At 38.3% G+C, this 25,473-nt stretch overlaps 1 protein-coding gene across 2 annotated transcripts in view; it reads right to left on the bottom strand.

The window, feature by feature from the left end:
• Window positions 1-25,473, bottom strand: part of LOC116720298 (voltage-dependent T-type calcium channel subunit alpha-1I-like) — a 209,908-nt gene that overhangs the window by 114,283 nt on the left and 70,152 nt on the right. For both annotated transcript variants that reach the window (XM_032563460.1, XM_032563461.1), the window contains 2 exons: window positions 16,689-16,800; window positions 10,476-10,609 (listed from right to left, as the gene is read on the bottom strand). In XM_032563460.1, the coding sequence (XP_032419351.1) occupies window positions 10,476-10,609; window positions 16,689-16,800 (246 nt within the window). The remainder of the gene's footprint in view (window positions 1-10,475; window positions 10,610-16,688; window positions 16,801-25,473) is intronic.

Genomic DNA, 25,473 nt, shown 5'->3' with positions numbered 1-25,473 from the left:
CTGGAAATGGAAGACATTTTAAATATCCAAAATATTCAGGAATACACTATTTGTCTTTTTCATCTTTCTGATTGGCTGCCACTCACATTTATCAAGTTGCTTTGTTCCTCCAGTTAGGTAAGGTAATTAGTGTGAATGCTGTAGGCTATTTTCACCATTCAACTTTTATACTACTCAGCTTGCTCTCCTAATGCCGGCTATATCTCTTGGTATTCATAACCTTTATATTTTTAATAATATTCAGCTTTTTATTAAATTTTCACCCCATGGGGGAAACCGCTCCATCCTGTGGCAGAATTGAGAATTACAATATAAAATGTCCGTTGTGTTTCACAGTGGATGTTTTAGGTCCTGTCTATCAATGGCAATCAATCATCCAGTTTCAGGGCTGATGGAGGACACAAGGCAGCGGCCATTTTGAAGTTGGACAGTTTAACAGCTTTTATGCTGTTTAACACCTGGGAATAATCTGAGCTTTTGACGTTGGTTTTTTCGTGCTGCATGCGGCATGGTTTTTGTAGTCACTGTGCTAAACGATGCCTCCAAACAAATGTTGATATCTCAGGAACCATAAAAGGTTTGGACTTCATTCGCCCACCGTTTTTGTCAGAAGGAATAGGAGTACGTTTCTGTCTTTTTCAACACCTCCCGACTCGGAGGGACTCAGAGGCCGGTCCGACTCGGAGGCCGGTCGCGATTCAGGGGACAATTCCGACTCGGACGCAGGTCCCGACTCGGCGGCAGGTCCTAACACTGAATTTCTCCATTATTCAAAAGCTTATATATAAAACATATTTTATAGAATATTCTCATATATTACATATTCTCTGGCCAGAAGATGCCAAGCCTGTTTGGGGGCTGCAGTAAAAGTTTAGCAACTCCTGTAATAAACCACTAACATATCAAGCAGGTTGGTTACGGATGATTCAATCCTGTCTTCTCCCTTCTTACTTCATCATTTTTATTTCTTTCCTTAGCCTTCATGGTGCATGCAGGGTAAAATGCAAATGGCACGGTCTCCACAGCGCCTGGCTATCGACGTCAATAAGTCATTTTACTATAAAAAGGAAAATAAATAAGCTGCTAAGCTGCTAAAATAACTGTTGTAAATTCATCAGGTTGTCTCTCGACTTATGCGGCTCACTCAACATGCATCCGTCATCAAAGAAACAAGTGACAGTCGGTGCATTTAAGTAGACATAAGAGAAAAACTAACTCGGGGAGACAGCGCGTAATCCCCAACGTTTTCACAAAAATATATTTTAATAAGAGCTGATTATTCATGTAAGACGTGGTTCTTAAGAGCTCACATCTGCTTTTTCAGCAAGCACAAGGCAACAGTTTGTCTCTTTGCTGAAAAGACACTAAAGCCTTTTTTCCCCTCCGTAACTCCTGAGAGAAGATTGACTTAAGAAGCATAAGACGTGTCAAGTGGAAAAAAAACAAGAAATCCTCAGTACATTTCCATAAATACATGTTCAAAATTTCATATTAATGATGTTCTTCTTTCTAACTAGAAAAACATTCACTTTGTCTATCTAGACATACACATACCCACTAATGTAGGTGAAATCAAGACATAAACAATCAATGTAATTTTTCTAGACATAAGTATGTAACGTGGAAACCGTGACATTTTTGTCGCCTTCCAGCCGATCGTTTACTCGTCACCAGAGATCGGCATCTCTGACTCCGGCATCTTTTTTAAACCAAGTCTCGGAGTGAAGCATCCTACCGAGGTGTGAAAATGCACGCGAGCAGAATACGCAACTGAAAGGTTTTATTCTACGCATGTACAGGCACATAGCAGTAAAAATAAAAAGAATAATAAATGTCGGATAGAATTGTGCGCGCCCTACTTAACCAATTCAGTTTAACACCAGGTCTAGACCTCTCAGGTCTTCTGGTTTTGGTTCTGCTCTGCTTCTCCCGAACCAGAACCAAACATGAAGAAGCAGCATTCAGCTTCTATGTACCACAAATTTGGAACAAACTTCCAGAAAACTGCATAACAGCCGAAACACTGAGTGCCTTTAAATCTAGACTAAAAACCCAGCTGCTTAGAGTTGCTTTTGAAACATAATCAATAAAACATTAATCAACAATCTGATATGTAATGATGACAAAACGTAAAGTTTCAGTTGTTGACTCTGTGTTTTATGAGTTTGTAATTTTGTGTTTTTATGATATAAGGCAGATGCCTTGTTGCTGACATGTACTGTACAAATAAAATTTGATTTGATCTACAGATACAGAATATGTGTTGCATGGGCACCTTGTTCATCTGAGACACTTTGTGTTTCTACCCAAATCTCTTCCAATACAACAGCTATTACTAAAAATGAAATGCATTATTTCAATCTACTATGTCCATTAGTTTGAGCCATGTAATGAGGCTAAGCTAAAAGCTCTTCTCAAATTTTACTACATTTGTTTCGACCAACAGAGAATGCCGTACATCTTGCATTCTGCATTTATACTAGTAGGTATTTTATAATACTTTATAGTAGGGATGCACAATATTATCGTTACTGGTATCGGCTGATATTAGCTGTAAAGTTTAAAATCGGACATCGGCCGTTTCGTCAAAATAATTCACCGATATAAAATGTGTTGTTTTTATCTGACAAACCAGAGACAGTGATGCCTGCAGCACAACGTCAAATTTGCAAGTTTCAGTGTCGTCATTGTCTTAAAGAGAGCAAATGTCATGAATAAATTTAAACGTAATGCAAGTTGAAAGTGTTAAAACATTTTCAACCTAATATTTAGCATTTGCATTTGGTAGCAGGCTAAACGGACAAACATAATGCAGCATTTTAAACCCACAGTAGAGAAAGCCATATAGTTTCAGTAAGTAGATCTAGGCAAAAAAATATCGATATTGGAATCGGTTATCGCCAAATAAGTTTTATTGTATCGGCATATTGGATATCAACGAAAAATCCAATATTGTGCATCCCTACTTTATAGTCTTCACTTAAAGGGAAAGGTTGGGGTATGGAATACCGCTCTGGGATGAATATTAATCTGTTGCTATATACATGTAAATTGTCTTTTCACATTTTGGACTTGTCAGAGCAATAATATACAACAGCAAACAGTTGAGTTGTCACTGGGGCTGTTTACTCATGAATAAGCAATGCGTACGGTGCTGGAAGGCCTGGTGTGTGTGTTCGGGGAAGGTCACTTTATTATTATTTAAATGTGTGGCAAACGTCTTTGTTATTGTGTTGCGATGCACTCTTAATCTGCCCTTTCACAAGATGACACCAGAGTTCCATCAGTGTGAGAAGTGGTTCAGAAAACAGACTGTAGTAGACACGCACACACACACACGCACACACACACAGTTGCCATTTGATGGGGTTCACTTGCTGCAGTTTAATCTAAACAGCAACCTTGCAAGAAGTCCCACCTTCATAAAAGCTGTGATGTTCAGTCGGTGCAGATCTGCATCAGGGATGCCCTTCCGTCTGCCGTTCTTAACAGTGAAAGGTTTGACAGTTCACAATGTGAGTGAAGCTGTTAAAACGTGTAATCCTCCCAGCATCTGTTTGATTCATGGATATGACATTTACGCAGCGCAAATGTTCTACAGGAACAAGCTGGTGTTCACAAACAGGTAGGGTAGCGTGGATGCGTGAACAGACGGGAAGCTAAACGTCCTGACAAACGGGAGGCACCACTGCTAGATTCTGTTAGCGTTAGCTCAGTAGCTTAGGGTTTTAGATGGATTTTTTTATTAGACACATTAAAAAAACAATTTTGACTTATCTCAGACATTCAGTTTATTATCGTTTCTGTTTATCCTGTTCTGTTTTTTTTTTTTTTTCGGTTCTCATGGCCTTTATTTGAAAGTGCTCAGACAGGAAAGTAGGTAAAGAGAGACTTAAGACATGCGGCAAAGGTCACCAGGCTGGGAATCAAACCTGCGACGGCCGCGTCCAGGACTGAGGCCTCCATATGTGGGTTGTGCTTAACCCCTGCGCCACCACAGCTCCCCTGTCCTGAGTTTTATCAAAACATTTTAAAGAAAAAAAAAAACAAAACACCAAAAGGACAGAAGTTTGATGAGATATCAAACTGTATTAAAAAAGTATTAGTATCGCAATACTGATGCTGTATTTACTTGGTATCAGATCGATCAAATCATCCCCAGGAATGGCTGAAAAACAAACTCCAAAGCTTCTTTGTTGTGAACATTTATTATTGTAACAAGACAGTTTTCCCATGTTATAAGTGAAATAACCTGCCAATGGAAGTAGTACTTTTTCATCAATATTAAGGAACTACTTAATATTAAATCAAGCTCCTATATCTTGCTGAAATGTTACTTGTAAGTTAGTTTTGTCTTATGTCAAGTGCATTAAGATATTTGCACTAGACCAAAATATTTGGTAAAATTTTGTGTTTTTGCAGTTTTTGTTGTGTATCTAGAACCTCCTTGTACGTCGTCTCATTATCTGTTGGTAAAAGCCATTTTGAATGATAAAACAAACACAGTACTGTTCTTGGTTTCAGAAAAACAATAATAAATCCATGTTAAGCTCATTTGGAGCTTAATTGTACACCTATGTAAAGTTCAATTCCCCTTTAATTAGCCTCATCAAGAGCTTGTAGCCAAAGTAACAGAAAAGTTTACACCTCGTGTTTGAATTAGAATCCATCCCAAGTGATCAAAAACATAAACTGTGATGTTACAGATACATCAGCAGACGGTTAGGTCTTGTTGTCTGCTTAGCTAACAGCCCACCGTTTCAACACCTACGTGTTTATTTGCATATAAGGCGGCAAACTGAGGTTCAGTTCCCTCAGAGCACTTTTGTTTTCTTCTTTCGTTTTAATGCCAAGTGAAAATGTAATTGCTTTGTGAGGGTACATTTTAGCTGAATTAGCCCGGAGTCACGGCAGATATGAACTGGGAGAATGACTCGGCTGATGTTGCGTGTGGGCATGCATGAAGTGGACCACGAGTATGTCAGTTTGGCAGGTTTACATGGAAACAGCTAAATCTTTAATACGAACAAGGGGCTTCGTGTTAGATGGATAATTCCTGGTTCTGATTCATGTTAGGGTTGCAAAAAAAAAGAAGGAGAAATTCACAAAATTACAAACTCTGGCATTATACTTTGACACTTTTTTTGGGGAGGAGGGGCGGGGACTAAATTACACAAATCCTCCACTCGCAGTGTGATCAAATGGAATATTTTCTCTGCTGTGCTGCTTCTGCTGAGTGCTGCAGACAGATAGAGCAGGTCAGACGGGTCTGAAGGAGCTCTGAGGCCTCAGGAGCTTCTTCTGAACACGCCGATAGCCTAACCCAAGCACATCCCACCAGACAGGCTGACAAAAGAGTACACACACCTCTAAATATAGAGAATACACGCATTTCTGCAGCTACATATAAACACAGGAAGTGTGTCAGGGACACAGGACTGCTTGCCTCCGTGTTGCTTTGTAGAAAATGTAGAAATGAATCTCTTTAAAGGCGAGTCGGAGTCACTTTGGGGAAAACGATGCTGACAGCGAGCAGAGGTGGAAGGCATGATAATTATAGCGAACTAAAGCAGACTGCTTTCATTCTGCTTTTTCCACACTCTTATGCTCTTTTCTTTTAAATGTCCAGTGTGTTTTTTGTGACAAGAAAACAAATGATTTTTTCTTGCAGCCTGCCACAGGCAAGCTTTGGTGCAGAGGTTTGATCGCTAACAGATTAGCACGGTGTCTCTAACAGGATGTAGCCTTATCACGTCGTCGCCATCTGGCCGAACTGGGCTATTTTTGGTTCATTTTCAGCCAGTTTTCCAGCACTGCGACAGTTTTTTGCGATTGGGCCGAGTCTCAGACTAGTAGCGTGTCAAGCATGGCGTAGTACGCGGGGCGGAACGAGAAGCGATTAGCACCGGGGTGTTCAAAGTGCGGTCCGGGGGCAGTTTGTGCCCCTCTGAAGGCTTTTGGGCGGCGAAATCTGGCATGTTGGTTGATGCAGATGGACGATTTTCTGTATTTTAGGGAGAAATTTCTTACAGATAAATAACATCTAGATATAACCAGGCCCTATTTTGGAAAAAAAACGAAAGAAAAAAAAGGTAATTTTATGTTAGCCATTTAAATTGATCACTTTGCATATAAATAATCCATACAAACAGATTCACTTTGAAGATATTACGCAGCAACTTACTTTGAATTACTTAAATTAAATCATTTTTGAATGATAATCTAATCTACACAATAGGGCTGAAATTAATAATCGGATTAATCAGATTAATTGTGATGAATCGATTATAGAAATAATTGTCAACTAAGTTAGTGGTCGATGAATCACCAACTGGACGATATGAACTCAAAAAAAGACCCTTCGCTTAAAATATACAACATATTCGGAGCAGTAACTAAGCCAAAACTGTTCAGAAATACACATATAGTTTGGATTTACGATAAACACATCTTTAGTGGCATTGATAACTTCCACCTGGTTCACATTCACTGGAGGAATGTCATGTTGTTGCATTTTAAGCTATAAAATGTCTATATTTCCCTGTTTAAAAAAAGAACTGAATCATTTGTTCATCTGCATATTTTAATATATTTCTAATAGTACATAGAAACACTAAAGTGGTTGAATGAAAAATTTGTTGAATGGCACAAAATTCAAATAACTGATAGAATAATCGTTTACTAATTAGTTGCAGCCCTACTATACAACAACAACCAAGTATTTCCGTGTTCAACCTTTGGAAACATGTCAGTCATGAAGTATCTTGTATAACGAAGTTGTCAGAAAAATGTACAAAAGGAAATGTTTGGTTTCAGGTTGGCCAGCTGCCTCCTCCAACTCTCAGCTAAGTTCTAAAAATCCTCAGATTTCATTTTTAACTACGCGTGGCTCCAATCTGAGCAAGCCAAGCCAAACTCCCGCTGCTCGTCGACTCCTTCCTGCAGATTGCTTACGGTTCGGTTTGCGTATTTGCAACACGCGTTTCCCCGGGGGGCGCGGCGTTTTCCCACGCCGCTACACACTCTGCATGTGGCCGGTGTGATAGTAGAGCGAAATCGGGGAATGGCAGCGGAATCCCTCTGCCATGCACACGTTAAGCATCGGGATTTGGCCAAAAGATGATGGAAAAGGTCTCCACTTAGCGCCTAATACTTAAGAGATGATGAATGAAGGAGAGGGAGAGAGAGGGAGAAGGAGCAGGAGGATGAGGAAAGATATTAGAGCTGAACATTTTTTGGAATCAGAGGGAAAAAGGGATTAGATCAAACATTATGCAAAAGCCCCTCGGGCATTAGGGCTGAAACTTTGTGCCACTGAGAGATAAAAGCTAGAAAGTCAAGAGAAAAACCATATTAATGACAGTAGGAAAAAACATACCTCCGTTTTGAATGAAAAAGAAGAGATGGGGGAATAAAAAGGAGGATTTAGAGGAAAAAGGAACACCAGGAAAAATGTAATAAACACATCCCGGATGTCTTGACAGCCACAAACTTCAATGTATTTTCTTTACATTTTATGCGAAAAAGACATTTTCTATAGCCTTTTTGTAAAAAAAAAAAAAAATCATCTTCCGCTGCAGAGACGGCTGAAAGTCTGAGTTTTTGTCTCTCTTTACCTTTGCAAACAAGCTCTCAAGTTCAAATTAGAAAAGCATTAGAGATGAAATTGATCTTAAAACCAGTTTAGTCACCTCTATGTCAGCGTGTTCATCTACCTCTGTTTGCAATCTTTAAATCAAGCCTTCTTAAAAAACAAAATACTTTTATTCCAGAGGCTTAAAGACTAGATGTTAGTCTTTAAGACTGAGGATGTAGGATCTGCTACAGCAGTTTTGGCGTAAAGTGTCATGATTTCTCCCGACTTCAGAGAATCTTTTGACTTTTTGTTAAAATCATTTTTTGCATCTCTCTCCACTCATGCCATTTCCACATGTTTTGACATTTTTAAGCAAGATGTTTCTGTTTCAGAATGTGAGTTTGTCGCTTGATAACACATGAGGGGTGTTTACTTGTAAAAATAGATCCTGGTAAGGAGCAAAGACATGTTCCTGCAGAAACATAAATTATGAAAGAACACGTTAAACTTTAGCTTTTAGGAATGAATTTTAGCATTCCACAGGACTGAGATTAGAAGTTGAGCCGCCTTTTGTCTTTCTTTGAAATTATTCTATGAATATATTAACGGAAATAAACCCGAGAAGGACAAAAGGCTGTCTGCTAAGGCTGTCTGCGGTGTCCACCGATGGAACAAAAGTTTGACACCAAATCACAGAGTTTTTTGACAGAACATGTGACCTGAGCAGGAGTCAAGAAGTTTAATGACCTGTAACTGGACAGCCTCAGGGTTTCCACACCCTGATGTTCTCCCTCCTCACAAGACAGGATAGAAAGGATCCCGTGGTTAAATAGACTGGCGTTTTAGCAGAAGCTCGCAGGTAACCTCCTACACATTTAAACATCATTTATTGGGATTCATAAAGACAGGTCATTTAATATCTCCAGTTACTCTGTATAACTTCAATTCACTGCAATGTTTTGTGTGCAATATGTGGGAAAGTGAGATGTTAGGAATCTACAGTCCCAGTACTCTTTGGTAAGTCAGTATGATCAATTTCCTTGAATCCAGCAATGTGGGAACCATTTTTGCTAGGGATGCAGCACCCATATGAAAATTTGGGCCAATATCGATGCTCAATATTAATGTTGATAATATGGCTGATAACTGATTTTTACAGATGTTACACACATAGTATAAATGTTTCCCTACTGGCCCAGTTTTATCAATCGGACCCAAACCAATATGGTCGATACCGACACCGCATATCGTGCTTCGCTAATTTTTAGGGCAACAATAGCCCATAAATTCAATACAATACAATATCCCAAAAATAACCAACAAACTAAACAAAACAAACAAACAGAACCTCCATTGTAGAGTCAAACAATTAATCATGAGTAAAAATTGATTTTAGCCACAAGTTTGCATCAGATTTTGACAGTAGCTGTGTTTCCATTACAAATGTTCTCAAATCACTGCCTATATTCTGCTAATGTTGAAAAAACACAAATTCATAAGAAATTAACTTATGGTTGTACAGATGTGAACAGTTACATGAGATATATTCATAATTCAGCCGTGGTGCTAGCTCTCATCATCTATCAGCCAATCAGAGGAGACGTCAGTGTCTTCTTCAGGTGTTGGAGCCACAAGCCCCGCCTACGGCTACGTATGTAGCGTTTTGGTAGCGGTAACGTGTGTAGAATTTTGGGGAAATTGTCATCAGCGATTTTACAGGAGAGCTATTGAACCCGTATAAAAAAAATAAAAAATAAATAAGATAAAACTTCTTCCACCTACCACTTCCTGTTCTCTTCTTCATGGTTTTGGCCAGAAGTAATATCTGACTGTTGGTCACATGACTCGTGTGATGCAAAAAAAGTTTTTAAATATGGAAAACAACACACACACTTAATCCTAGCGCAAAAAACCTTTCACTGAAAAATTGTAGTTTTTCAAAACTGGAATATTTCCATTAAGCAAATTCATTTTCCTAATTCTAATTTCTTATTACTAATGGAAACACAGCTAGTGACTTTTTGCCTAAGACAGAAGCGCTGAGGCGTTCTGCATGGTAGAATTCAATTATTCGATTTGGAGTCATTTAAGTCCTTCATGGTAGATAATGTCAGTTTCTTTTTGCTTTTTTTTTTTTTTTTACAAACATTTGCTAAATTTCAGGATCCATTTATTATTAATAATAAATGGATTATTAATAATCCATTTATTATGGATCTGTGTTTCAGATCTTTAAACAAATGTCCTTATCAAACAAAAATGACCCGACATGTAGAAAACATTTGCCTGTGAAATGTTTAAAAACTCCTCATAAAACCATCCCAGCAGTAAGAGACGTGTCCGAGATTCCTTTCATAAGCAGCAGCAGGAATCCGATGCAGGATTTATGACAGGCTCATTCCAGCTGATTCATTGAATTATTTCACGATGATTAGCCGCATCATCACAGCGTTAATAGAGGCGCTGTCCCAGGTGAGAGCCGGCGACTATCAACATATTAATATTTAACGCTGCCATATATATTTAACAATGGGATGATCAGCCATGCATGAGAGCGCAAAGGAGCGTGTCAGGAAGACAAAGCAGTTTGAGACGAAAAAAGCGATTCAAGGGCCAAGTCTTTAAATAGAGCCGCCATAAGTCATGGTTACATTTGAACTTTGGAACGATTCAAACGTGCTGCACTGGCAAGCTGTGGCTGCGATTCTGAACGTTTGCAGTACGGCGCAATGTTCAATGTTTAAGGTACACAACTTTAAATGATTCAGCTATATTTTGGTCTGTATGTTCTACATTCTGCATCTTATTTACATATGTTTCTGTGCCACTTTGTGAATTTTCACTACACGTGTCACCCCGCCTAGAGGAGGATCGAACAACGGGAACAGGAAGTTCTGACCCTGCCATGACGATGAAGAAATCCAGCCGGTTCCACGTGTCTCCAAGGTAGCAGCGCCGGCCGAAGATTCCCAGAGCGACCATCTTTATGACCATCTCCATGGCAAAGAAGATGTAGATGAACGCATCAAACGCCTGACGAAGAACACAAATAAAGTTAATGGGTTCAAACTATAGCAGAAGGGAAAGTGTTTTTTTTTTAAAACTGTTTTGCATAAAAGGAAAATAAATACTTTGTGTTTACCTTAAAGCTACAGTACACAACTTTTATAAAAACAATATTTTTTGACACATTTGTTGAAACTGTCACTATATCGTGACAGTGTGGCATGAGACGGATAATCAGTGAAAGAAGTGCTTCCAATGCTGACTAGAAACAGCCAATCAGAGCCAGGGGCGGGTCTTAGCGCTGTCAATCAGGCTCCATTTGGCCCGTTTTCATCTCCCTCACCTGTTCTCTGCCCGCAGCAGAACCCGTTGTGAATGCTCAAGCTAGTTAGCACAGCCACCGATGATGGATTTCCTGTACTAGTAAGTTGTTTCTCTGCCATTAGCACATTTAGCGGCACGTACAACAGATTGATTGACAGCGCTTAGACCCTCCTCCTGGCTCTGACTGGTTGTTTGCATTTATTCAGATGTCTATAGCAGCTCAGGGAGGAGGTGGAGCAGAATGATCTTTTCACAGATAATCTGTCTCATATACATACTGTCATGATTCAGTGACAGTTCTAGCAGATATATAAAAAGAACATTTTTTTGATAAAAGCAACTTTGGGAAAAGAAGACAAAATGTGTTTGACCTCTGTTAGAAGGTAATAAAGAGAAACAAACTGACTGTGCTCTGTAATGATGGCAGCAGTTGTTTTGTCTCCCACATGACTGAACAAAACCTTTAGCTTTTATACATCACTTGATGGTGACAATGAAATTTTAAAGACAGAAAACATGTTATTTTTCCAACTCGATGGGTCCATATCGCCCACTGTCAAGAAAACACAGTGATATGAGGAAGTTATTATGTTTGTCTGCTCCTCCTTTATGAAGAGGATATGACTTACATCATGCACTTTCAAAGTTTGAGCATACAAATTCAAAAACAGAGCTGGATACATCACTGCTGCTAAAGATGTGAAAAATCTTGAGATTTAAACATTTTCATTTATTTATTTTGAACTAAAGATGAAATACATATAATTTTTTTTTAAAATCACAGTTGCATAGTCTCTCACTGATGAAATTTAGCGCAATGTTTAAATATCCCATGGCAACCATTCAGGTGGTGCCTAACTGCCTGCTTCTGAGATGCCCCGCCTATTTCCCCAAAGCTCCGCCTTGGACCTGCAGTCCCCAGACGAGCCCCCACTCCACAGGGCGACCCTCCCCTGCGCCTCCCCCACTCAGCTCCTCCAGACTAGCGGCAGCAGCAATATTAGCAAACACCTGGTGGAACTGCACATCTGCTGAGGTTTTTATACAAACTGTAACGCTCCACAGACAGTCGAGAGTTGCTGCGATGACTTGAGGGAGTGCTGGAAAAGGGTGGGAGGTTCTTAAAGAGACAGAGGTCAATTTCAAGGCGTCAGATGCAAAGTCAGATTTCTTTGAAGTTATTTTTAATTTATACAGTATTTTCATCAAAGCTGAAGGCAACAGTCACTTAACTATGCTATAAAATGTATCTTTGTGCCTGGAAAATATGGAATGTCCATCCTTTCAAAAATTTCTAACAAAATCCTTGATAGCACAATTGTTGCAATTTTTTAAAGTAAATGTCACTTAAGTTTATATATATATATATGTATAATTTTTTTAAGTTGATCAGATTAAAACCTAAAAACTCTTTTGTTTTCCTGGTTTAAAAATATAGTATGACACAGAAGTTAATTCCTCTTAGCCTTTTCCACCAGGCCTTAACATTCTGTTCATGCACAGTGAACAGAATGGTAAGCGAGGCAAACTCACATAAAATAAATGCCTAAAATCAAAGTTCATACCAACTTCTTCTCTAAACTTGCTCCCTCTTGTTCTTCTAAGTTAATGTTTCATCTTTTCTCTAATTTCTTATCTGCATCTCAAAGCCCCATTCGTCTTCTCTCTATTAAATATGAATTACATTTTTTTTTCTTGCCCAAAGGCTGCTCTAGCCTCTTATTTTTTCCCCGTAGAAATTGAGCATTTTGCCCCTAAATGGTAGGATAATAGAAAATAATTTGTTTGAAAAGTAATCAAAGATGAACCTCGCATGGGCAGCCCTCATATCACACCCAGCTTTAATCAAGCATCTAATTAAATGGAGAGAGAGAAGGGGGTGAAAATAAAAATAACAAAACAAATCAAAACGATCTCAGCTTGTAACGGGGTATTGCTGTTTTGAGCACAAAGCTTTGATTAACTGTTCTCTTCTGTGTAAACGGGGGATTAGAGACGAACTGACACGCTCGGCGTTGCTTGTAATTTGATTTTCATGGGGGGGGGGGGGCAGGACCGCAAGCGGCACGATCTCAAGCCGAACCGTCTTTGTTCGGTGACGAGCTCGCAGCCGAAGAGCAGCGCACCCCGCTGCCTACGGATTTCTGGGGAATTATTTTCGAGACACGAGGCTGGGCAGCTAATAAGGAGGAAGAACTAAAGTTTGCAACCGTCCAGGGGAAAATGGACAGAGCCATAAAAATGATGAAGCGTACAAGCTCTCTTCTCTTGTACGCTGGGTAATCCCCGAGGATAGAACTGGGTTCAATTTGACCTACGATCCCGACAACAAAAACTGTTGCAAAGACTAAAATGAGATCCTCAATATTCTTTATTGACGTCCCGATGAACTGCTGATAAAATTAATCCATTCTACCACATTTGTTGTTGACTGAGATATGTAATTACTTTAATTATTACTTATAAATAATATTACTAACTCAATAACCTCTCTACATTGTCAGTAGCAGACCAACCCAGATACTTAGACATCGGACTTGGAGCCTTCCTGCATCTTAAAAGTATGTAAGGTTGTACCTGCATACATAGTCAGCTTTGATGTAGTTATATTTGTTTTTGACTCAATAGGTTATATTTCAAAATCACATGAGTGTTAGGGTTACAGAAATGAACCAAAATATTACAATCAATGCCCCCTAAAAAAGGCTGGGTTGTTTTCGTAACCCGTCTGTTGGGTAGAAGCCGTTGGATCACAGGTTGGGTTAGTTTGACCAAACATTGGGTCAAAAATCATAACTCAGGAGTCGAGTCGGCAATTTATCGGAAGTCTACAGCTTGGCTAATCCTGTTAGGTCACAGGTTGGGTAGATTTGAACAAATATTGGGTTAAAAAGGTTTTGGGGGTTAAAATTTTTTTACCATGGGAAAAAATGTTCATATATTTTTTCCATCATCATGAAAAATTAACATAAAATTTAATTTAAAAAAAATTGTATCTGTACTGTTACAAGATCCTTCAGGTCAAGCAAAGAGAAACCTCCATATACAGAACTTGCTTGTTTTGCCTACTTCATAAATCAATATTGTGTTTCTCATACAACTCATGATTTTTGGGGGGGTTTTTATTGCACAATTTGAAACATGATATTTATGATCGGTGAATTGTTTTCATGTCGCCAACTTCACATGTACGCATTTTTATGAGGTCACCCGTTCCTGAATTTCAATTTAGGGATATAAAGATCATTGCTGACCACATGATCAAATCTTTCATCTTTGCAGAAAGACTAAAGGGTTCACGGGAGTTTGGCTGTCCGATCTACATTTATTGGACATGGTGAAGATTTATGGGGAGCTGAGATGATCTTAAGGACGATCTAGTCAAAAACCAATAAAAGAGTTGAGATGCGACTCATTATATAAGCGCATGGAAACATGGCTGCATGGTGGCACAGCTGCTTCCTTTTACAGAAGGTTTCAGCTCTTACTGCAGTTATCAATGTGAATATTTGGGATGGAAAAGCCTTCTGACTGCATACTGGATCTACATAACATCCACAGAGCTGTTCCACTTTAACCATCATGTTGCAAAGACTTAATATTCAGTGAAGGCTTTGAGGAAAAAAAAAAAGGGAAAAGCATGATTTTTAATAAACAATCAGGATTTATGCAGCACACAGTCTGAAACACTCAAGAGGACAAGTTGCTGCTGTTGTTGGAGTTTTGCATCAACTTCTCTTGGGTTCATGTTTTACAACCTTTCTGACTGACGACTTCAATAGAGTGTGATATTTACCCTGGGCCACTCAAAGTATACAGAAGTCAATTTATGGTCATCTTGAGGGCCAGTGGAGAAGCTGCAACAACTTTGTGACTTTGCTCTCTGGTACTTTGTGCGAAGCTGCAACGATTGTTTTCTGATTCTGTTTTCACAGGTATAATTGGAAATATCTGTACAGCAGGGTCATAATAGTTTTCAGTTTTTCTATGGTTTAGTTTAGTCTTGTTACTTTTTAGTTGTCTAATTCAGTTAGATTTAGTTTTTAGAGTGTGCTACTTTGTATTAGATAAATATTGTTTCGTTCGGTTTATATTTCTAATAATAGTTTGAGTTTTTTCTTATTCTGGTTACTTTTTAGGTGTAGAATTCAGAAATGTCAAAGAATTGTATTGTGATTATGTACATATGAAGTGGGTGATCAACACTCAACAGAAGATAGTATTTTCAAAAAATCGATTCAATTATTGTTAAACAACCAACTGACTGATTGTTTTCTCCCAACTTTTGCTGTCGCCATTTTGCAGACTAGCGTAGCGTAGCCGCCAGGAGGAGCATGGAGTAGTGTGAGTTAATGTCACATGACTTAAACTGTATGTGTGGGGCAAAAATGAATAAATAAATAAATCAACTTCACATCAGTTCAAAAGTCTAACAAATAGATACATAAACATGAAAATGGAGGGTATTAAGTCCATAATTTCAATATGTTTTAGCTAGTTCTGTAAAGGCATTACATAGTTCTAGTTAGGTACAGTTTTTCCACTATGAAATGCGGTTTTTCTTTATCTCAGTTACTGAAAATGTTTTCTCAGTTTCACTTTTCGTTAATTTGTGAGTTTCAGCTGCCCACTCATCTTGGTGCACAATGGTGTAAAATCTACTAAGATCTACTGAGCCACCAATCATCTATTACAAGTTAAGACAAAGCCTCTCCCGAGGATCCACGTGTGTTAAGAGTTCACAGATGTTAGCTGAATGTTCAGCATTAAGCAATATGTTACTGAACCACAAATTTTCTGAAAGAAATCCATTGATTCTGGTGAAGCTGCTCACTAAATCCATTTTTGCTATTAAACAGAGTCCATAGATACTTGGAGGGGAAACTCTATTAGGTCCAACTCAACAATCGGCCCCCCTTAGAGAGTTAAATCAATCTACTGCCAGTGTTTGCAAGATGTGCCTGTCTGTGTGCGCCGGTGTGTGTGTGTGTGTGTGGTTTGAGAATGTAAGGAAAAGGAGAGTAAGCTGGTTTAAGAAGTGGCTTCCAGCAAAAGACTAAAGCCATGTATGCACACACTTGAGTGCAGATGTTGCACCCACTAAAGACACTTCAGGCATTAAAGAAAGGCTGTTCTGTGTTTAGCAGCTTGATACCAAAGCTATTCGAGACTCAGGCTAATTCAAAAATACCAAAACCGCTCCCTAATAATGAATGGTGACCCTTTATTAAAACATGACAGAATATAAAATACCATATTGCTCCTGCAGTAAGTTAAAAATAAGAGTGAGGAATGCATGTTCACACAAAAGGTAAAATAAGAATAAGAGACTTCACAGTACGGGAAAATGTACAACATTAGAAAAAACAGTACTAGACAGTTGTTTTGCATACTCAAATTAAAAGAAATGACTCAAATTAAAAGAAATGAGTTGGGTAATTTAAGGAAAAAATGTACAAAATGTGCATGTACTGTATATGTCCGTGTAAGAAAATAAATAAATATTCGCACCAGTTTTACGCGGCAAAAGACTTACAAGGTGAAACTATGGTGGTAATAATCGCATAATGACTAAAATCACAATTTTCAATAAACTTTAGCCTTAAAATGATTAGAAAATGTAAAAGATTACAATGAATATGATTAAAATTATATCCATATACAACTGTTCAAATGTTGACATCCTACAGTTATCCCTTTTTAGTGCATTACTCATAATTTAGGTGTATGCAGACCAGTTCTAAACACCGTTTCTGTGAAAATGACGTGCGGATTTGTGTACCTGTAATATCTGGCAGCGGTCTGAGGAGCAGTCGATGTTCTCGCAGGGCTGGTACATCCCCAGGGTCACACAGTTCAGCAGGATGACCATCATGCTCACACGCTCGAACCACGTGGAAACAGGCAGTTAAAGAAAACGATTGGTCCATAGTTTACCACATCAAAAAAAAACATCAACTCTGCTATGAATAATAGGGAAAATGTTTTATATAAAGCTCTGGAACAAATGTAGAGACCACTGCACTGAACCTCCTGGTTATTCCACCAAATATTGATTTCTGAAATCATTCTGAGTTAAAACATTAGCATTGTTGTTTCTAAATTAATATGAACTTGTTTCCTTTGCATTATTTTAAATCTTTTTTTGTTATTTTGACCATTTCTTATTTTCTGCAAATAAGTACACATTTTTTTTCTTGGAATTTCAGAGACATGTTGTCAGTAATTCATAAAAGAACAATCTTCATTATACTCAAACATAAACCTATAATAAGTAAAATCAGAGAAACTGAACATTTTGCTGTGGTTTCTTTAATTTTTCCAGAGCTGCATATTAAAACTTATTTGTAAACTTTCTTGCTGTACATAGTGTGGCCCTATAGTTTCTTCTTCATGTACAGACACTTCCTATAAAATCTGAATATTAGTGAAAAACCAATTTAGTTCTGAAACTTTATCAGTAAGAGAAACATTGTATGAATTACACAAAGATGTGTGAAAGCTTATATTTCTGTTATCTAAAAGCACACATTGTTTTTACAATTTTTTAAAATTTGTTGTTAGTGTTCTCTGACGTGAACACTACCAGAAAAAATAACAAAATTCTCCATTTAACTTAATCTTTCCACGAGCACTCACACATACACCTCAAATAATAAATAAAAAAAGCTAAATGAGCCGTTAGCGATGCTACAGGTGCAGCTACACAGAACTTAGCTGCAGCATCTTCTGTCTTTTTTTTTCTTTGAGCGAGGCCATTAATTCGTGTTGATTCAGCGATTCTTTCCGGGATCTGAAAAAGCCCTACGAAGCAAAAGTTTAGGAATGTGTGACGGTGCCAAAAATTCACACAACAGCATGAATAAGCCCAGTTTAGAGGAAAGAGGGGAAAAAAACCAAAAAGAGTTCAAACAGGCTGGAGAGAGAAAGTGCGGTTCAAGGTGTTTTTGCCAGAGAAGAGTCAAAGTGTTACAGATTGAAAACAATACGAATTGTTCAGGCAGTCGCTGCACAGCTTGATCTGCCCAGGAAGTCCAGGTCCTCCCTCAGGCTGCTGGTAACAGAAGGAAAGCAGCCTTAACAAGAAACAAATCATAAAAGAAAGTAACTTAAATATTAGAAAACTGATCCCAAACAGAGGAAACTGCAGAGAATTCTCTGGGCCCTTCAACAGAGAAAACAGGTTACTGTAGACATCACAGCGTGGATAAAGATAGGCTGTGAGTGGGCAAAAAACACACGCATACACACGCACAACACACACGCACACACACACATATCGAGACTTGCACACAAACACCCACTTCCCAGTGCTTACATGAGCAGAAAACGTGCAAAAGAAACCCAGCAGGTTCGAATACATAAACGCTAACATTCACCCACCTACATTTAAACTCTTTCTTTCATGAGCACACACACACACCCACACCCACGCACACACACCTAACATTCAGTCTGAGGCTGGATGAGTGAGTGCCAGCTGATGGGTATCAGTCTTTCAAAAATAGTTAGATCTGCAGGAAAACATGTTTAAAGTCAATGTTTCACATGCTTAAGGAGAAATGTAAGAGTTTAAGGGAAGCAGTTTAATAAATTTAACTTTAGATCCTTAAATTTAGTCATCAAATGTTAAGTGGAGAGCAGGGAGGTGTCTGAAAATCGATTCATGTATCCATTTCTTTTTCATAGCCTCTTACTCTATTCCTCTCGTGTAAGATGTGAACAATCTTCAAGAAACTATTGATTTTGTTCAACACAAGAAATTGGCATTTTCTTTGAAGTTTTACTTATTCTACTTGAATTTCTCAGTGTTGTAAAAAACTTTATTGAACATCCATCTTTCAAAATCAGCTTGACATACATACAGCGTTTGTGTGTCAAACTAACTGTGTTAACTAAACCAATGTGTGTTAACTAACTCACACTTATTGTCTGTGGGTCCACTAAGCCGTTAAACGTTATAGTAAACTTTTAAAGAATGCCATGATCTTGAATGAAATGCCATTAAAGTTTTACTTGGGTATATTCTGTTTACTATTGGAATTCTTGAACATGTTGGAAGTTTCGGTGAAAATGGGTTTTAAGGGTTTAGCGTTGTATTTATTGCTTTGTCGCTGCTGTTTTATTCGTTTTAGCTTCAGTAACTTTTTTTCCCCCCATACGACATTGAATATTCAAAAAGAAAATGTGCTGAAAATGAAGGAACGACTCGCCTACAATTAAACGCTGATCATCGTCTTTGCAATCGACATTTGATAACATTCACACAAAAACGAACCTGACACTGTTTTTTTGTTGTTGTTGCTACTTTCAAGGATGGAGGACTTTTTCTAAACAGCAAAGCCTTTCCAGGAAAAATACATATTTTAATGGGAAGCAAAACTGAAGGAAAAAAAAAATACTTTGGGGTCAGCTTTTTCTTATTTCTCCACTCTTAAGTAGGTATGACAGCCTTAAGGCTATGAGGATTATCTGGAGGCTATATTATCCCACCGCAAGTGAAGTCGACACAAACAGAGTCCAAGTGTTGCTAAAGTGGCGAAGACTTCCTGGTGGCTCCTGGGGAAACGCTAGCGATGCAAACGCAACCATTAACACCGTGTCAGTCCGTCTCCTGGTTCTTCTGAAAAATGAGTCAATTAGTGTGGGTACCTTGGGGAAGTCTCCATCTATTATTTTATTTTCTTTTTTTCTCTGTAACAATCACATGCTACTCATCAACTCTCCAATAGTGGATCTCAAAGCACAGAGCTCTAACACGGCAGGGATATTGGAGGGAGATTACCTCCAAAATAGTTTCACGTAGCTCAAGATCACTTTATGCTTTAAGCATTTATTAAACATCTGTATTTAAAAATAAAGATGTTTGCAAATGACTGTGTTACTTTTTCCAGCACATGCTGTTTTATATTCTGCTGTCACTTACTTCTGGACGTCCATTGAAAATAGTTTTGTGTATCGTATTATCCGGACTATAAAGCGCACCTCACTATAAGCTGCACCTACAACGTTTTTTTTTAAAAAAATTTTAAAACTGGAAACGTACATATATGAGGCGCACCGGGCTATAAGCCGCTGGTATCTCCATCGCTCTTGGTTTTTCTTAATAAATCTACTATTAAGGACGCAGCCCTCCGTCTCGGCTGCCATCCTCCAGATCGATACTCCTCAATTTAAAAGCCGCTTCATATGAACTTCTTCCTGTGGTTTCCATGATGAGTTTGAAAACATTTCTCACTCGTGCCTGCTGCTAGCATGTGCTTGTTCTAAATGAAAATGATCACTTTCTTCTTTGATTTCCAATGTTGACTTCCAATGACTAGCCTCCTGCTATAGAGCCCCCTGGTGGTTGAAGAAATATCCACAGAAAAGCCGCACCGGCCTATAAGCCGCCTGGTTCAAAAGGTGGGGGGAAGTAGCGGCTGATAGTCCGAAAAATAATACAAAATCCTAATCTGATGTACTGATGTTTACACAAAGAATCTGTAAATCATCCTGGAAGTATTCTAGGCTACAACAATATGACAGGGGTTCTATTTATTTTTATTTTATTTTATTTTTTTGCTTATTTTTAATATATTTGAATCATTTGTTTTATCTGTGAAAAAATCACTTTAGTTTGTTTTAAGCACATCTTGATCAATACATTTCTGCTACTGTTGTATTGTGGACAAGGGCTGCACACAATTTTGGACATTCCTGCAGTAGGTCATGACAGACACTTCAAATTATGTGAATGCATGGCTATAAGATGGTTTGTTTACAGATATGAAAGGCAAGCAAGAAATCAAAGCCAGCAAATTGACAACAACATCAGTAAGATAAGCCACACTACTTGACAATCACTCTCTGTCCACCCATTTTTAGTTTGAATAAAGTTTTTGAGACCATTGTGTATTATAATTTAATCGGGAATAACTCACAATAAAGAAGTGTGATTCAAAACTCTTGGAAAAATATTCAGTGAGTACATCACAGACCTGTCAAAACAAAATAAATAAAAAAAGACTGAAAAGCTCCACAATTCAGCGGCAAATGGTGGACCGTTACCAAAATGACGCACATGAGCCGGAAGCCTCAGTGTGACAGAGCCGCAAAGAGACGGAAAGCTGAAAGCATGCGACAGCAGGTGCTGGATAAATTCTTAACACCTCGCTGCATGGAGTTACGTTTTCTAACCCAGACTCCATTACCTCTCCCTTTCTCTCTTTCGCCTCTCCTCTGCAATCTTTAATTGTTTCCAAACAGACGTCCAGGAGGCAAAGTGCCTCGCGTTCCTTTGGCAACCTGTCAACCGTCAGAAAGGGGATTCACACAAACGCTACTTCATTTCCCACATGGACATTTCAGCATCACGTTTCTGCATATGGAATAAATATTTGTCCCAAATGCCAGTTTACAGCAGCCGTTCAATTCCGTTTAACAATGAAACAGTGAGACACGCTTAGCGCAAATATCCCAGAGTAAATAATGCCTCCTTCGGGGCGAGTGGAGGCCTAGCAGATAGAGTAGGGGCCTTGCAATTGGAAGGTTGAAGGTTTGATTCCAGCTTTCTCCTGTCGCAGGTCAATGAGCATGTGGGCAAGGCACTTAACCCCTAGTTGCCCACTGACCTACATATCGGTGTATAAATGTGAGTGTGAAATGGGTGAATGTGACTCTAGTGTAAAACGCTTTGAGTGGTCAGAATATCTGGGAAAGTGTTGTAGAAGTTCAGTCTAATAAACCGTTTTTTAAGTTAAACTTTTTTAGAAAAATTATTGTCCTTGGTTTGAACGCATTCTTGTGTGAAAATTACAGAAACTGGTGAAAGAGCACACCGCAGGAAGTCAGACATATATAGTTACTTTGCTTCCTTCACCTACATCTAACTTTTTCTTTTTGGCCATTGTGCACACATTAGAGTATTAAGTTTGCCGAGTTGTTTTAAGTGGTCGCAATTCAACACACAACTTCCTGGACTTTATTCCAGTGTGTTTTGACTCTCAGATAGCATCAGAAAATATACCGTACTTTTCAGAATATAAGCCGCTACTTTGTTCCCACGCTTTGAACCATGCGGCTTATATTTGTACGTGTCCAGTTTTTTTTTTTTTAAACTTTGTGGGTGCAGCTTATAGTGAGGTGCGCTCTATAGTCCGGAAAATACGGTATGTAAAATCAGCTATATTAAAGGACAACGTTTTTGAGCTGGGGAAATTAGGAAAAAGCAAACAGATGCAAACACAGTATGCATTTTTTGTTTTAGCTATTCTACAAATTTTTCATTTGTTAAAAATTGAATTTGAAATACTTCATACTGGAGTGGTAACTTGAACTTTTTCCCAAATTTCCAGAGGCTTCAGAAATCAGGTGAAATAAGTAACCTAGGTGTGAACTATCTGAATTCAATGTGAACCAAGTTCCCAGGAGTGCAGCGGAGGTGGGCAGTGGAGAGTGTGTTCTTTTTATTTACCACACACATACACACCCACACCCACACACACTCTACTGCTGTGGCTACCAAAAGTTGGTTTTTTTTCCCGAATTTCCACCTCACTCACCAACACATCAATTTCCACCTCATAAAATTGTACTTTTGTTTTTAACTCTTTTCTCCATGGTTGCCATTATTAACCACGAAATATTATTGATCAACTAAACACACTTCAGATACTGACCGTGTTTGGTTGAATGTGGATGTGTAGAAAGCAACACTTGGGGTGAAACTTTGTACACAAACATACAAAGAGCAACTGTGATTTATAAAGAGGAATTTGCTTTGCATGCGCATGGCACGTGGTTTTATAAATCTTGAGTTTTCTTTGCCGCATGTACACTTTTCGCACAGATCCTACGCAGTTAAGCAGCTCTGGAACAAATGAAGAGCCCACTGCACTGAGGTCCATTGAAAGCCTCCTGGTTATTCCACCAAATATTGATTTCTGAACTTTTTCTGAGTTAAAGTATTAGTGTTGTTGTGTGGAAATGAATATCAACTTGTTTCCTTTGCATTATTTGAGCTCTGAAAGCACTGCATCTTTTCCGTTATTTTGACCATTTCACGTTTTCTGCTAATAAATACAACATTTTTGCTTGAAATTTCGGCGACATGTTGTCAGTAGCTCATGGAATAAAAAGAACAATGTTCATTTTACTCAAACATAAACCTATAAGGAGTAAAATCAGAGAAACTGATCATTTTAAATGGTCTCTTAATTTCTTCCAGAGCTGTAATTAAAACTAATGACCATTCTTGATATGTCCCAGTATGGAAACCCTAGAATCAAAAGGGAGTGTACTTCATTTCTACTGTCATCACTGTAGCTTCAAATGGACATTATAGACATTTAATTGTATTTATTTTTGTTGTGTCATTGTTTTAAATACCAGCCTTTCATATTAATGTGCTTCATTCATCCAAGACTCTAAGCTGTCCAAATAGATGCAACAAATGCCAAGCTTGACCAGTTACTAATTAAACCAGTGGCTGCAGAATGGAATATGTGGGTCTTTACGGATCTTTGAAAATTACACCTTTCTGATCAATAGATAAATCCTGAGCGTTAGTCATTAGAAACGTTAGGAACATGCCAACTCTCCACCTCGCCAAATCAATGAGACTCCCGTCTAAATCAGGCGTCCTCTCCGCTTCTCTCCCAGGTGGCCGGCGCACAGCTGCCATACAGTAAAATTCATCAAGACAATCTCTGCCCTGTTGCTGTGGCAACCAGCGCTCCTCAAAATATTAAAGAATCCTTTGTTGTGTTACCATTAGTCTTGCATGCCCTCCTTTAGCACCAGAGAGTAGTCCTGCTGTGACCTTGATGATTATCTGAAAAAAATAAAAAATTGGAGTCTAACATCTCATTTTTTTCCCCCCCGTCTGAAAGATTTCCAAAAGTCCATGGATAACAAGGTACCAGACACCAATGATTAGGAAGGCTTGCATTAATGGCATGCTATAAATCTTTGATAAAAATGTTTGTATGTTTCCAGGTTTTGTGCACCAAATGGTGAGCAGGATGTTAAAAACGGGAAATCCGGCATTAAACAATGTGAGAGAATTACATCCCAAGGCAGACATGTCAGTGTTAACTGGACGGGGCTTCCACGTGTGTGTGTTGTGTTTGTGTGTGTACTTTTAGTGTAAGTTTCAGTGAACAAATCCCTATTATGTCCTGAATTGTGATCATTTCATTTTTATTAAGATCTTAACTAAAGAAAAAAGAAACCAAACTTTTACTGGTTATTAGATTATTACACCAGAGTAATAATCTTATAACACAAAGATACTGCTCAGTATCTGAGTCATTTTGAAACCATCATTTCAACTTGTAATAAAAGACTAAAGGAATTAAATGAAATTGTACATGACCATCTAGAAATATATGTTCTTCTTTTAGCATAATACTGATGTTTACTTTTTTTTTTTTTAGCGATGAAGTTTAGAGGCTCACTGATAAATCGGCAATTGTGAAATTATGCCTTTTTACATTAGTGACATATTGACAAAGTTTTGCGCACATTTGTAATGGAAACTGCAACTATTGTCAACATTTTTTTGTCATCTGTAATAGACTATGAAATTAATGACACTTGTGGTTTTGTTTAATCCTTTTGGTTTTGAATTTAGTTTCCAGATCACTACATTTCCTTTTTGTGGTTTGTGTCCTTTCCTATTTTTTCCAAACTTAGTTCTCAGACTCTAATTTAGGGCTGAAAGATTTTGGAAAATATTCTAATTGTGATTTTTTTTTACCTCAGTATTGCGATTATTTTCTCAATGTTGGCGTGCACCAATAGATTGGCCCCGATTTCCTTAATTGTGGGAGATCGGTGATTAACTGCTGTCCTCTTCTGCTCTGCTGTGAGAGAGTCGGACTGACTGACCAGTCCACAGGATCATGTCTGCACATTTGCAGTTAACAATAGTCATCCCAATACTAGCAACTCAGCGACTTTCTTGCTACATTTAGCAACATTTCAGACAAAAGATAAAAAATTGGTATCGGCCAAAATCGGAATCGGCAGGTCAGATTTTTTTTTAAAATCGGTAATTATCGATCGGCCAGAAAACTACAATGTAATAAAATCCTTTAACATATTCATTCCTGCTTTCAAAGAAATGTGCATCTCTCAAAACAGACACTAAAAACCAATGGCTTAGGCAGTAAAACCTTTACTTCATTTGGCAAATACTCACCTCCTTTCAGTTGAGGAGAGTCAGTACACAGTAGGACCTGTGAAGATTGGTGGGACACATTAAATGGATTCTGCTGGTTTACTAACAGCTGTACCTCTGTGTCTCAGTTGTGGTGAGAGGAAATTGAAAAAAAACAAAAAAAACAAGAGAGAGCCTTCAATCGCAGGCAGCATTCTGCTTTTATTAAAAGATGAGCAAGCTCAGCAAATCTTCCAGTTCACACCATCTGGTGTTATTTCAGTTTTGTTTCCCGTTTTACAATCTGTTTTATTCGTCTGTGCTTTTCAGCCTCTCTCTCACTGTCCTGCGTTTTATAGGCAGGCGATAGATGAAATAAGGATAAAGTCCAGGTTTTCTCTTTAACCTCATCAATTCGGCGACG

This window comes from Xiphophorus hellerii, chromosome 5 (assembly GCF_003331165.1).
Source record: "Xiphophorus hellerii strain 12219 chromosome 5, Xiphophorus_hellerii-4.1, whole genome shotgun sequence".
NCBI lineage: Eukaryota > Metazoa > Chordata > Actinopteri > Cyprinodontiformes > Poeciliidae > Xiphophorus > Xiphophorus hellerii.
The sequence above is the reverse complement of the archived record's forward strand: the minus strand, read 5'-3'. Positions and strand labels throughout refer to the sequence as shown.